We start from the raw sequence: 15,076 nt of genomic DNA, 5'->3' as shown, positions 1-15,076 counted from the left end.
AGAGCTGATCTACATGTCAAGAAAATGCATGTGATGCAGGCTTCTTATGACTGCACTTCAGAATGCAGGATCAAAGTTTGAAGGAGTGCATTTTTAAGTTTCCCCACCAACACCTTCCCATGTCAAATTCCTGGCCCTGATAAAGTTAGCATGTTAACAACTGGTATGCTCTTGCATATCTTGCAAATAAGACTTATGTGGAAGAAGTTCCCAGTGGATTGTGCCCAAAGAGACTTGTGTGTTTCATCATACTAAGCACACACACATACACAACAATTATTATTACCTGCTGTTCATTCTAAGGCCACAGCAAATTAAAACACAAGATTAAAACAGTATATATACTAGGAGGCATTACTGTACATGTCCTGTCATTTTAAAAGTAAATATTTTTTTATTACAGGGGTGGGATAAAGTTTAACATTTTCTTATTACTTGTTCCACTAAACATGGGTTGTTTTGCTTTTGTGTCACAAAATCCTGCAAATCAATAAAATTGCTCAGCTCTTTTAATCCATTCCAAAATGGATGAAATCTAGCATGTGCCCCTCTACCAAATTTGCAACAAGTCATATTTTTGCTGCAGGCAGATTAATTCCAAGGATGATATCCAACATTAGTCATGCTCAGAGAAAACCCACTGAAATCAGTGAACTTAACTAAATTAAGTGCATTGATTTCAGTGGGTCTGTCTTATGTCTTAGTTGGTTATCACCCTAAATCTTCTTTTCTTAGTAGCTGAGAAGCATGATTTTGGGATTATGAGTTATAGAATGAAACGTTTCTCGAATTACTCCTACTACCTAAAATATATTCCTAAAAATTCAGATTCTGTATCGTTAGAAAATTCAGATTCACAATTTTGAGATAGCTACAGTCCAACATCTCAGTTCACTTCACTAGAATAGGCCCTTGAGCTGTAACATGACCAGGACATTTTTTTAAACATAATGCAAGTAAATTCCTCTTTCTTTCCAGATACTATAAGCCTTGCTTATCAACGAGTCCAGAAAGTGGATTGCACGTCTCCCAGGCCTGTGCTTGTTCTGGGGCCATTACTTGATGCTGTGAAGGACATGTTAGTCAAGGAATCTCCCGGAAAATTTTGCAGGTGTCCTCTTGGTAAGTATGTCAGTGCTACAAGGTCCTCTGGTAGCAAAGACTATTCTCTTTGGGTCATCCATATCAAGCAGTAGAAACACAATGGTTGCTTAGGAATTGTGGGTAATCTTTGTCCAAGATAGCACTTTGCTTGAATTCTGTATTTTCACAGCCTTCAAGATGCAATACATGACAGAGACACATCCTCCCTTGGCAAGAGTTGCCTTTTAAGATATCTCCATAACTTTGCCCATCATGCTGTTCTAGGTTCCTTTCCTTCTCATGTCCTCTTCTTCTTCTTTTAACTCTTCAGCTTAGAATTCTTCCTCTGCTCTCTCTAAGTTTCTTCTTCCTCCTGCATACCACCTCTGGAATTTCGTAGCATCTGATACCCAAACCTCCCCCTCAGTTTCTCCCATTTTGAAGCTTTGTCTACACATGCAAAAAAATGAGGTGACTGAGTTGCCAGTTTTGAATGCTTCTTTATATATGGCAAATAGCCTGGAAAAGGAAGAAAAGGTCTAGGCCAGTACACTGTATTGTGTAGTTTGATAATTGTGGGGAGTTTTAAGACAGGGGAGTATTGAGAAATATGATTTCTCTTTTCCACCTGTAGTCTAAAGGTGGTCCAGCTCTTTGCCAGCTCATCACCACTTTGTTCTGTTGCATGTGCAGACCAGGCCTAAACCATCACTGAAGACTTATCTCCCTTCTTCAGATTATGCTTCTTGATTTTTTCTTTTTAAGAAGCATTTAAGAAACATTTAAGAATTGGATTCAGCTGGAGAGCCAGATGCAGAACTGGCCCACCCTCCATAGGCCATTTTAACAGGTGGGTGGGAACGCCCGCCTTTTGGTCATATGATGTCAGGTGATTCAAAGTTCAAGTTGCAGCTGCAAAAGAGGATTCTTTTCAACCCCAATATTTCTTTGCATTCCCATCTTGAATGGACACCACAGGACTAAGGTTAGAGATAAACCTTTGCCTGCTACCCTTTACTGTAAAAGAGCAGGCAGAGGCATATCTCTGATCTTAGTGCTGTGGTGCTAAAGAGAAGGGCGTAGCTCAATGGTGGAGCATCTGCTTTGCGTTCAGAAGGTTCCGGATTTGCCCTGCAGATAGGGCTGGGAGAAACGGCTGCCTGAAACCCTGGACAGCTGCTGCCAGTCAGTGTAGACAGTACTGAGCTAGATGGACTAGTTGGTCTGAATCAGTATCAGTATCAAGGCAGCTTCCAATATACTTAGATCAGAGATAACAGATCTTTGTGCCTGATGTCAGGTGACTGACAGGTGGGTGTGATTTGCCTAAAATGGCCTCATGGGCCAAATTCATAGGCCTGGTGGGCCTGATGGGCTTTTGGTTCCCTTTTGCTGCTTTCGGCACTTCATGAATTAAAAAAATATTACTGTCAATTACGATGATGATGTCCTAGGGTCTTTCTGGATAGTGGTCCAGTTCATAAGTCATGGTAAACCATTAACTACTAACCTGCCTTTGGGACTGTTCACCTTTTCCCCTCCAGCGCAGAGGAAACAAACCATGATCCCTGACTTAGTGTTATCTTCAGTGGTGTAGTCATACGGGGACGTGGGGGATTGTAGACCCATTACTTTTTTGGGAGCTGGGTCCCAGCCAGGTCCCTATGTATGAGCCAAAGCCAATCAGCATGGAAAGGGAACGTGCTAGCCACTGAGAAGAGTTTTTGTCCATTCATGCTGATTGGAGCAAAACAGAATAAAAGGAAATGAGCCAGCCACTCAAAAGACACTTCTTAGTAGCACAGCCTCTCCTTTCATGCTGATTGGCTCGTGAGGCGACAGAGAGAGCAAGAGAGATGAGGGAAAATGGAGAAGGGGGCATGGCTGTGAGGGGTATGTGGCATGACTGTCATGAAGGGACCCTGCACTTCTGAGTTTCCTGCTACACTGCTGGTTATCTCCAAACCAAGGATCATCATTTGTTTTCACTCCGAACAAGCTATGACCAGTAAACAAGAACAAGGATGCACTAAATACTGTGTTTTATTGGGAGTGAAACAATGATCCCTAGTTTTGAACATAACACAAAGCCAGAGGTTGTGGTTTATTTCCTCTCAGTGTGAGTGGGGAAGAGATAGACCGGAAGAGCATGGTCATGGTAAACCACTAATTACGGTTTACCATGAATTGTGAATGAGGCCAATATCTTGTTGTTTTTAATTTTAAAAGGGGGGGGGGAGCCACATTGGCAATCTTCAAGGTGGAGTGTTTAGCACCCCCTTCCCTCCTGCACAGTTTATTGAATTTTTGCTTGTTTATTTTTGCATGTTTATTTGTTTTGGAAGAGTGCTTCCCTATAGCTATACCTACAGCATGGAAGTGCTCATTTAACAGCATGGGTTTAGTAAACAGTTGCCTGCATGGGTTTATTAAAGTGTGGACTTGTTAAAACAGTTGTCACACTTCGGAGCCAACTGGACAACTGCTGCAACCACCTCCTTGCTTCTCCCCAAGACTCTGTGTGTGGTCCTATGTTTTATAAGTCAGGGGAGACACCAGCAACCCAGTTCTGCCTGCAGCAATGTTACATCCCTCCTACCCACCCCATTCTAGATAACATCTCACGCTTGTGTGAATATTGCATTGTGGAGAATGTGCAGCTGTGGATGTGTATTCCTTGATGATCCAGATAAGCTCTGTAGTAGACACGGCCAAATAATTGCTTTTAACTGGTTTAAACATTAGTATGCTTTATATGTACGTACATGAAGGAAAACTTGGTCAAAAGCATCTTTCTGTGAAATTAATGCTCTCTGGCTAAAAATGAATAAACCATTCTTTGTTTCTGTTCTTCTTAAACAGAGGTGATGAAAGCTTCTCAGCAAGCCATCGAGCGGGGTGTGAAAGACTGTTTATTCATAGATTATAAACGTAGGAGTGGACATTTTGATGTGACAACTGTTGCCTCAATAAAAGAAATAACAGAGAAGGTGCTTCTGTCTGTCCCCCCCCCTTTATGGTGGCCTTTACCCTGAGCGATTTTTTTCTCTACCAAAAAAGGCCCACACCCACAGTTCTGCTGTAGCCAAGCAACTTTGGGCCGGCAAGCTTCTTGGGTGGGAGACAGTCAGGGAACCGTATGAAAACTGATCTGAACTCTTTGGAGATGATGCAGAATAGAAGGGATATATAAATACAGTTCTTTCTCATTTCTGTTTAAATTCTTACATTTAAAAACTGAATTGATGTGTTGTCTGATAGTTTGATTCCTAGAATCAGTACAGTGACTATGTAGGTGAGTCAGCAAGTCTTGTGTTCAAGTCAAACCTCAGGTGTTGTTTATTTCTAGAGCACCTGCAATGACACATTAGTTGCACGTAGAACAAAACAAGAGTTTTCCACCCTGTCCTTAACCTTACTTCTATGGGCCGAACTAGAGGTGACAGGGCAGCCATTTTTGTTGTTCATGTGCCTGCTCCATTCACATCTAAGACAAGGAGTGGGGAAGTCTACTTATATCAAAAAGAGCCCACAGCTGAGAGGAGCTGAACTCTCGCTCACCTTATCTCCCCCTAATCCGTCACTGCAGACACTTTTCTCTCAGGTCAGCTCAGCTCCATTCCCCCAAACACAACTTTGGTTGTAAAAAGTAGACCCTGTCCACCCATCGTTAATTTGGATGCTAATGGAGACAGACACATAAATAATCACATTTGCCTGCCTCTGTCCCAGCTAACTACTTTGGGGCTAAGTAAATCAGCTGTTGAACTCATGTCCATCTTGTGGGCATCCTAAAGACATCTGGTTGGCCACTGGGGAAACTGGGGGCTGGACTAGATGGGCCTTTGATCTGATCCAACAGGGTTCTTCTTACGTTGTTGACACATGGGCAAGACAGAGGAGGGAGGTGAGTTTGAGAATATTAGGCCAGTGATGAGTTTTTATTAGGCATTTAAATATACCAGCAGAAGGAGCTATAGGTAGATGCCAGGAAGTGTAAAGTGTACAGGAGCAGCAAGAGAGAGAGGACACGATGGTGGTGCAGGGTGGAAGGTATTATGCAGCTTTTTATAAGGAACTGGGGTATCCAAGTAAGAGAGTGAGAAGGAGCATGGAGGGGGTAGGGAACTTTGTGGAGGTACCTTGGAGTAAGAACAAAGGCAAGCAGAGAGAGCCATGGTGGAGGAGGGGAAGCACTAATGCAATCATAATGTTGAGTCAAATAGAGTAGGAAAGCTGAAGAGACATGATTATGAACTTGCTTGATAGTCTTCAGCACGCTGCTGTTGTCCAGCACCTCCTATGTAATATTGGGCAAATAAGACTGACCTATCTCACAACATTGTTTGTAGGGGCTGCTGTTTTGAACACTTGACACAAGCGCTGTATATATGTCACTAATTAATTATTCTTTATTAGGACTGTCACTGTCTCTTGGATATCGCTCCTCACGCCATTGAGCGGCTTCACAGCATTCACATCTATCCGATTGTCATTTTCGTTCGTTACAAAAATGCCAAGCAGATCAAGTACGTGTGAAAAATGGGTTGGGTGGTGGTTTTGGGGATTCTCCTCCGCTCTCTGAATTCTGCTCTTTCAAAAGCAATTAAGGCCTTTGTTGATACACATGTGCATCTTCAATCTTGTGTCTCTCATGCAGTTTTCTTTTTTTAAAAAAAACAAACACCCAATACGCATTCTGGTGGTCCTGGGAGGGTTTTATGCTTCCAGTGCTTTTGGTGTGCAGTGGGCGAGCTCTTTTCACTTTGATATGTCATTTAGGTGTCAGTGGGGCTTACTTCTGAGTAGACAAACATAAGATTGCATGGTAAGGTATAAATTTTGAGTAGAGGGATTCTACAACATGTTTTTAGGCTTGATTTTCTTTAGTGAAATCATATGTTGTAGTCCTGTTTCAGGCAAAGTGGGAAAAATCAGTCTATGTGGGGCAGTGGAATAATGGGTACCAGCCCTGGGTGTATTACTTCTATACACACACATACCTATCTCCCCAGCATGATTCACTTCTGTGGGCACTGATTGTAATATATAAATACCATATGCATGATAAACCATGATCTTTTTCCAGACGAGGACTGCAGATTTGCATTGGGTTATATTCCTGTGTAGTTATTTGTGGTTATTATTACTATTTTTAAATGCTTCAAGGCCAAGGTATTGTACAATAATGGCATTAAGAAAAAGCCCTGCCACACAGGCTTACAGAGAAAGGCAAGGCAGGTTTCAGAAGGGGAAGGAAAAGAAGAAATTGGGACAGCTCTGTAGAAGACAGTGGTTCCCATCCGTTCCACCCAGCCTGACCAGTAGGCAGGCATGATAGGCTATATTCCATCATCATCTGGAGGGCATCACATTGACTGCTCCTGGTTTAAACACATGCAAGTAGGGCGAGATGCAAATGTCAGGCAGCACTGGGCCCGAAAGAGAGAGAGGATGGAGACGTGAAAACCATAGTAGCATCCCAAGATTTAGACTATCAGGAGAGGGAGAGAAGAGTGAAGAAATCTTCAAAAAGGAGTTACTTAAAGGGGCTCTGAGAAGGAAACAGGAGTGGAGAGGCAGAAGTGGGCCAGGCTTGGGAGCCAAGCAGCGATAGCTAGGGTTTGTTTGGGCAGCTGTGCTCCCACAGCATATTGGCAGTACCCATCTTGCCAAACTTGGGGCGAGGGAGAAATGTTTTTAGATCCTTGCTTGTAACTCTGGTTTATAAAAGGTATTCAAAATTTAGGATTTAAAGGAATGTGTATAGATGATGCTTGCCACATATGAGGGGCTCAAACAGCCAACAAAACCCTACGGCTGACAACATTGTCTCTGTGCAGGTACCTTTTTATTGACAGTGGCAGATTGCCTTACAAGTTGTGGCAGATCAGAGGTTAGCTGCTGCTTCTGCTGCATTTGTGTATCAGGTGGCCTTTCTATGCTGGACACCAGACGGCGCTCTCCTCACATCATTTTATCTGTTCGTCAATTAGATTTGGCTGCAAATCTGTTTAGCTCCCGAATGGTTTGTCTTGTGTCCCCTGAAAAATTAAACATTTAATAAGCTTTTTATGTTTTTGTGTTACAGAGAGCAAAAAGACCCCATCTTCCTGAGGGACAAAGTTACACAGAAACATTCCAAAGAACAATTTGAGACTGCTCAAAAAATAGAACAGGAATACAGCAAGTACTTCACAGGTTTGTATTTAATTGCAGTTAAGGAAACAATATCGAACTGGAAGGCTGCCCGCTGGCTCCCCTGACTGGTAGTTGTGGGGCAGTTGGAGAAAGTGGCTTTTGTAACAGCATTTTTTCTTTACAAGTCACAAGCATGCAGATCACAACACGTCACTTTGGTTCTGCATAACAATCAGAAGGATTAGAAATTATCCCCTTTAGCACTAAATATGTTCTACTTCAAAGAATGGGATCAATCTAAGTCTATGTTATGTGCCAGGATTTCCCATACAATCACCCCAAAGGCTAGGAAACCGAACAGTGTTGGAGATTACAAACCATCAGTAGCAGCTTGGTGTTGGGACGGAGCTGCGGAGCTGCCTGCCCCCCAGCCCCATCCAAGTAAGCTGTAGCCACGCCAGTGTTGGGAGGGTGCCTCCACAGCTCTTTGCAGCAACACTGGTTGCTCCTGCAATCTGGTGCCACAAGCCATTGCTCAGTCACTTACTCATTTAGCTGCTTCTGTCTAAATACACCTGGTGCAACTTTTGTATGCAACATCCTTTGTTTGGTATTTGTAAGCAAGGCTTAAAAGCAGACTGCAGAAGACAGAGTGGAAATGGCATGTGTGTGTGTGTGAGTGAGAGAGAGAAGAGTGAAACCATTCTTTCTCTTTGTGTATTTATTTATTTATTACATTTATATACTGCCACATAGCCAAAGCTCTCTGGACAGGTTACAGAAATTAAAAACGTTGAACATTAAAAACAAATACACAATTTTAAAAACCATACAGAGTTTTAAACCATGAAGTATATATCCTGGTTCCTCTGACTACTTGGGACTGTGTGGTTAGTTAGCATGCACACTTGTCCTGTTGTATCTCGCAAACAAAACTTGTAGTCACACATTTAATAATAATGACCTGCAAATCCTGCATGGGGTATGTCTGGTTTACTGCAGCTGATTATGGCATTGTTGTGGTAGTGAGCCCTGCATGGGATAAAGGGTATCCGTGATTGCCCTTAACATTTATTATTGTACTTAGTTATTTAAAATATCTTATCCCATTCTTCAGCCCAAAAAAGGCTCCCAGAGAGGCTTACAATTACAAATCACTTAAAAAAGGGGGGAAAGACAGTCCCTACCCTCAGGCTTACAATCAAAAAAGAAACGTCACAAAAGGAAAATGGATTGGGAGAGGAGGAATAAAGCAAGTTTGAGTTCTTAATTACAAGTTGTTCACATGACCATGATTCTGCATTTCTCCCTTCATGGGGAGGAGGGTGGCTAGTTTGAGGAAAGCCCCTCTCTTCTGGAGCCAGGGAGGTGGTCTCTGTATTTAAACCCAGAGAAGGAAGGCTTTCCTCCTCAACCCTTGGTCAGCTTCCTGCCTCATTTGTGGGCAGGCAGACTCTTGATGGGATTCCCACTTGCATGAGCCCTGCATTGACAAAAACAGGAAGAGAAAGTGGAAGTAGTAGTAGAAGAAGAACTGCTAACCAGTAGGAAGCATTGTATCTGAGAAGGATCTCCAGGCCAGGTGTCCTTGTCCAGACATTGGTCTGGCTGGTCCAGTTAGCACATGCAAGACACCCCCAAAGAATTTTTTTTCCTGCTCAGTTCAAGCTGGTGGGCAGCCAAAGAGAACAATGAAGCTACCACTGCACATGTGCTAACCCATCTACATGTAAGCTGTGGCCTCTTGCAACTTCCAAGCAGGACACCAACCCCTCTTTCTCTTCTGGCGTCCACAAAAGGCGCACAAAAGACATAGAGTCATAGTTTGCAGTAGAAGCTCCAGGAGATGGGTTTCACTAGGGTATAGGAAATCTAGGTCTTCAATGGAGGAAGATTGCTCTACTTTCAGATGTCTCCTTCAGCAGATGCAGTTCTATATATCTTCACTAAATAGCTCAGAGGGTTCAGAGAAAGGAAATGAGGAACTCTCGGGGGAGGAAAATGTCAGGGGCAAACCAACCCAGCGCAGATCATTCCCTCCTGACATTTTCTCTCGGCTATAGAGATCCGGCAACTTTCTCCCAAAGAAGAGCCACAACAAACTTTCATCATAAAGACACCAAAAGCTACCAGATTAGATTTGCTTCAGTGTCCCACCGCCATGTACACACCCAACTCCCTCCGATTCCTTTTTTGGCCAGCATGCAAGCCGAAACCAACCATTGCTTCTGTGGCAAGGTGTGATGCATGTCTTAGCCACTCCCAGCATGGGTGCCTGTGGGCACATCTGTCCTTTGATCTCCAAGGCACTCATCCCCTTGCACTCAGTTGAATTGCCAGTGGAACAGGAGGACAGAAGCATCAAAACCACCCTTGTGCAAGGGCTTCAAGCATCATCCATGATATTCAACGCCTTCTCCACAACCCATGTTCACCTCCAACTGTGTGAACAAGTCTAGAAAAGACCTCCTTAAAAAAGGGGACAAGAGAGATGCTAAGGAAAGTTTTCTTTTCTGCAGCCTTTCTGGCTGAGTCCTCAGTTTACATACTTCCAGATAGCCAGATGGAACCTCTGGTTATGCAGCTGAGGGGTGGAAAACAAATCTTATATGTCCTATTTTGCCAGAATTGTTTGGAGGCAACTTGGAATCCAAGGAGAAGAATGCCCTTCCAACCCAGCCAAGAAAGGGTAAAGAATCCCCACCAGACTCTTGTCCTTTTGTTCCTCCAAGCTTTCCTACTCTTCCAAGCAGTCCTTCAGAAGCCCCAAAGTCCAAGCACTCTTCTTGATGCTTGAGCAAGAAGTTGGTATGAGGATCATCTCACAAAGACCCCTGGTCATATGACTTCTGATATTTGCAGGTGTTTAGAGAAAATCCAGAAGTCAACAATAGTCAATGGGCATGCCCTAGAATTTCCAAGATCTGCCAGAGACAACAGACACCAGACGGCCTCAAAAGCAATCCTGCATCTCAAGATCAAGACAATCTGGCAGACAACTGAAAAAAATATGCTTCTTTTTTTTGCCAGGATGAGATGGCAGTTCCATTGTCTGTTTGATCATGGTTGTTATTTTCTTCTGGCTTATGGTTGCCCTTTGACATGCTATATTTGACTAAAGTATCTGGGGGGTTGATGGGGAAGCTCCTCCTCTTCTGGGTTTTAGGCATGGTGACTACTCTCTGAGCCCCATAGGCTAGCTGCCCTCCTTCCATTAAGAAGTACAGACATTCATGAGTAAGTACAGAATTTCCATTTCCAGACGGAGTTGGAGGCAAACAGAGAGAAACGGCACAAATGTGGAATTGTGCATGCAACTGTTACAGAACAGTTAGCAGTAAATCTAATATGGGAGCCTAATATTGGGAGTCTAAATTGCATGTTCCTGCTCACCCTTGAGAATAAGTGTACTCCATTGGAACAAAATGTTGGATTGGATAATACGCAACATTCTGCTTAAGAAGCAGGTCATGTGAGAGTCCCGCATGCATACATATTATATACTCTTGCTGTGTTTGTATTTTTCTATACTAACATTGCTGGTGGTAGTAGAACAACAAAGCATCTATAATGGCCTTTTCATTCTCATACACATTTTACAGGTGTGTTCCCTCACCCCATGGATATTCTTTCAGCCTGTATCTATCTTTTGAATTTGAGCCTGTAGAATATAAGTGATAACCAGCTGAACTGCTAGCATCTTCTGGGAGGGGAAGAAGGAGTAATCTGTTTCAGTAGCACGTTTCCTATAAATGCAGTTATACCTTTTTAACTCTGAATCCCCAAGAATGAGGTGGTAGGATTTACATGGCAGTTTTCCCTTGTGTTGTATTTACTGTTTCCTTGATCCCTTGAATACATCTCCCCCTTTTTTTATTAACCAGCCATGCTTGTTTTGTTAACAAAATCCGTGAACAGCCATGTTCTACGGCTTGTTATAATATTTGTCAATAGTGGCTTGTTGCTACGACCATTGTCTCTATATATATTGCTGCCTAGCTACTAAACGTAGCCTACTGTTCAGCCATGAAGGTTTATTATGCTATAACAAGGGTCCCTCTGACCATATTTAGATTTAATGTGTAAACTTTGTCACCTGATGCCACTGAAAATAGCTTTCAGAGGGCTCAGTAACAAAACAGTTGTCTTAGAGGATCATAGTTGTGGGGCCTGGCTGCTTTCTCCTCTTGCCATTTTTTTATTAGCTGAAGATCTGTGTATTGAATGTCTTTCTCTGCGTGTCGCCTGCCTTTTGCCTTGCTGTCTATCTCTGCCTAATAAGGAGTTGCTGTAGTTGAAGCCTCCCTCTTTGTATCCTGTGTCATGTTGTAATCTCTGTGACTGTATATCTGCGCAAGAACGTCCCTCAGTGCTTTAGAGACAAACATACCTTCAGGAAAAGGTTGTTGTGTATTTGTTTTTTAACAATAGGATATAGCATAGGACAATCTGTGCTTGAACAGGGGATCTGTGGCTTCAGTGACGGGTACCAGTGGCTGTAAGAAACAAATGTACCAACTGAGTGCAGTTGAATTCTATTAAAATGCATGTCCTATGGGTTCCACTATGAACATCCAATCCATATAGTGAGAGTACATAAAGAAGCATGCAATGACTGCTCCACAGTGTATGTACATTCCTTAGTTATCCTGATTCCTAGGCCACACCAAATCTGAGGTCTGGTTCATACATTTGCTGGGTTGTTTTGCAAGGATCCAAAGAGACACAGGCAAACAGTCTGTGCAGATGATACTTTTCACTACATCATTTCCTCTTGCAAAGAGATGGCACTTTTTGGACTATCAGTGGCTTTTGTTTTGGGCAGCTGGAAATCCTGCAGGAGAAAAACCCTAGCAAAACCCCAGTCACTGCCACATGCATGTGAGTTCTTGTGAGGCTCAAGGAGGATATCCCATGTATGGCCACCTTGAACTCTTTGGGGGAAAGGTGGAGTACAAAACAAATAAATAAATGAAGGATCATTCCCTCCTCCTCATTTTAGTGTGATTTGATTTCTTGGCAGTAGTAGACTTTCCATTTTTCTTCTGAAAGCAAATATACTGATTAGTGTGTGATACTACTTTTTTTTATAGGAGTTGTCCAAGGAGGCCCACTTTTGGCCATTTGCACTCAGATCATGACGACTGTTGATCAAGAACAGAACAAAGTCCTGTGGATCCCAGCCGGCCCTCTATAGACATATGCTGTGAAGGGACTGAAATTCTGCAACAGTTTTGTGCATAAAACAGTTGCTGGGGGCGGTGGGAGGGTGTTTGGTACACTTATAGCTGCCTGTATCTTGGGTACAAATTAGAGGTCGTCATGAACAACATCATCTGTGAGGTGTGCGTGGAAGGCAGTAACCCTTTCACTGGTAGAATTCTTGTACATTTGTTCCTATACAAATGGATGAATACAGATTTTCTTTTTTTTTCATAAGACTTTGTGATGCTGCAAAAGAGAAAGAGAGAAACCCTTTAGGATACGTTTACAAAACCTCTTCACCCTTTCCCAAATATTTGGTGGTTCATGTTTACTTGAATTATTATTATTATTACTTTTGCACGCAATCTGTTTGGGTGTCCCCCCCGCTTATTTCTTCTCTGCTTCTCATACAAAGAAAACCAAACAAAACTGTGTGGAGTTTCTGCTTAACTGAGTGAGAATGACTTTTCCATGAAGTGTGGTTCTGTCCTTCAATAACAGCCGTTTTACATCAGAACAATCACATGAATTGTGAATCGGTTTTCTCATAGGTACACGTTTTCAGAGTGAATCCAGGGAGAGGAGCACTCCTCCAGTACATGGGTCAGGCCACTGTTCGTATCTCAAACCTTTTTGTCTGTTTAAAAAGTTACTGGCTTCTTTTATGCATGGGTTAATATTTAAATGTCATGGTGTATCTGATCAAACTGCTCATTGTGTATTCAAACTTAATTCTTGGGTTGCTGGGCCCACATTAAGCAGTAAATCATAAGGGTTAATAGGTGGGCCTAGAGACTACTTTATTTAATCATGTGTAGGTAGTCTATGTAATTGGAGGCTTACAGTGCTCAAGCTTTGTTCTTTTGGTGTGTAATATCCATAGGGATTTTTATTTAATTAGAAAAGCCGTCTGTGTCCAAGGGATCTGAAAACCTCTAGCATGGTCCCGCAACTCTTAGTTTTGCCACTGTCAACAAATGTAGTGTGTGTTTATTTTTCTTATATTTGTTACAATTTGTATCTTCCGACAGTACCAAATTCCATTATATGTTTCTTTTTGCACTTCTGATTTCATTTTCCAACCATGTGTGTTTATTTTTTCCTTCGTAATGAAATGCATGTCATGTTTTGCAGGTACTGTAATGTTGCTGTTCCAGTATCATTTGAGTAGCGTGGTGTTTGTGATGACTGTTCCTAACATTTCATTATGTACATAGATTTTTCTTTCAATTTTTTTTCCTTCAGTTTTTTAGTTTTTGCTTTTTATTTGCATTAATTAAAAGGGATTCTTGCACAGTCGTTCAAAGACAAAATTTGGTTGGAAATTTAAACATCTGTTTTGCAGATACTGTTTTATAGTACAAAATACAGGAGAGAGGAAAAAATGTAGAAAGGCTATTGATAAATTCTTAGTTGAAATACTGTTTATAAGTTGAGGGACAACATATATTTTTTTTAAAGAGGGAGGCCAGAGTTGGACTTCAGCGGTACGATTGAAACAGACCGGTACTGTTGCAACATGGATTTTCTGAACTAAAAAGTCACTTTGTATGAAAACAAAAGTTAAAGAAACTGAGTATTGTGTTAAATAAAGGTCAATTTCTTATAACTTGACTAGTATGGAAGTGTTGCAGATTGCCTGTTCTGACTGTTGTTCAGTTTAATGCTATCAGCCATAGACCATTACAGAAATAAAATGAACACAAACGAAAGTCCACAATTAAAACAAATCCACAGACATTTGTAACCATTGTTTTACAGTAAGATGTACTTGTATAAGCCAGTGCTGTGGAGTCAGTACGCCAAACCTTCGACTCCTCTATTTTTCTACTGTCCGACTCCGACTCCACCCAAAATTGCTCCTTGTCAATCAAAATTTATTTGGAAGTCAGAGTCGGTACATTTCTACTGACTCCAACTCCACCCAAAATTGCTTCCGACTCCACCCAAAATTGCTCCCAACTCTGACTCCACGACTCCGACTCCACAGCCCTGGTATAAGCATTAATTTTCCCCCTCTGCTAGAGAGCAAAAAGAAGGCTCAAATCACATTTACTATTAACCCCACAACAGTGACTACAGAAGAAAATTCTCAGTAAATTTGCCTTCACTTCTAACCACAATGAATGTAAAAGATGCTAACCAATATACCATTTTTGTGCTTTTCCCACTTAACAATAATAAAACATTTTTTGAGCATTGGCAAGGAAACATCCAGCCTGATGGAAGTTGGTAGATTATCCTTTGTCTTGAGGTACAAGAGGTATTGTCCAAAAGGTAAACCTTCTACCTCAGCTCTGCAAATGTGGAGTCTTAAACCATGACCCTCCAAAGCTCCAGGAGGCACAGTTTGGGAATGGGTGTGCTTTATAAGCTTTTTTTCAAGCTAATGAAAAATGGTACTGATGGCAATTTTGCATTTCTAAATGCAGACTGAGGTAAGTTTTTATGGATCTGGGTGAACTGGTCTGGCCTGGAGAGGTGGATTCAAGAAACATGAAATATAAGATGAGTAGATCAGAATAAGTATATTCAAAGCAGGGGCCTTCAGTGCTTTCAAATCCAGAACTCACCTTTTACCCCACCTTATAATGTCGGATCACTTTTTACTCTTGTGGTAACTGTGGTTATATACACTTATCTAACT

At 41.9% G+C, this 15,076-nt stretch overlaps 1 protein-coding gene across 2 annotated transcripts in view; it reads left to right on the top strand.

The window, feature by feature from the left end:
• Positions 1 to 14,562, top strand: part of DLG5 (discs large MAGUK scaffold protein 5) — a 158,074-nt gene extending 143,512 nt beyond the window's left edge. The window contains exons 29-33 of one of the 2 annotated variants that reach the window (XM_061634894.1): positions 979 to 1,122; positions 3,946 to 4,073; positions 5,503 to 5,612; positions 7,175 to 7,284; positions 12,318 to 14,562. In XM_061634894.1, coding sequence (XP_061490878.1) covers positions 979 to 1,122; positions 3,946 to 4,073; positions 5,503 to 5,612; positions 7,175 to 7,284; positions 12,318 to 12,421 — 596 coding nt within the window. In that variant the 3' untranslated portion in view covers positions 12,422 to 14,562. The remainder of the gene's footprint in view (positions 1 to 978; positions 1,123 to 3,945; positions 4,074 to 5,502; positions 5,613 to 7,174; positions 7,285 to 12,317) is intronic. The other variant, XM_061634893.1, reaches the window with a different exon arrangement.
• The last annotated feature ends 514 nt before the right edge of the window (positions 14,563 to 15,076 follow it).

This window comes from Rhineura floridana, chromosome 7, assembly GCF_030035675.1.
Source record: "Rhineura floridana isolate rRhiFlo1 chromosome 7, rRhiFlo1.hap2, whole genome shotgun sequence".
Lineage (NCBI taxonomy): Eukaryota > Metazoa > Chordata > Lepidosauria > Squamata > Rhineuridae > Rhineura > Rhineura floridana.
Note: the sequence above shows the minus strand (reverse complement) of the source record. Positions and strands in the feature narration are given on the sequence as shown.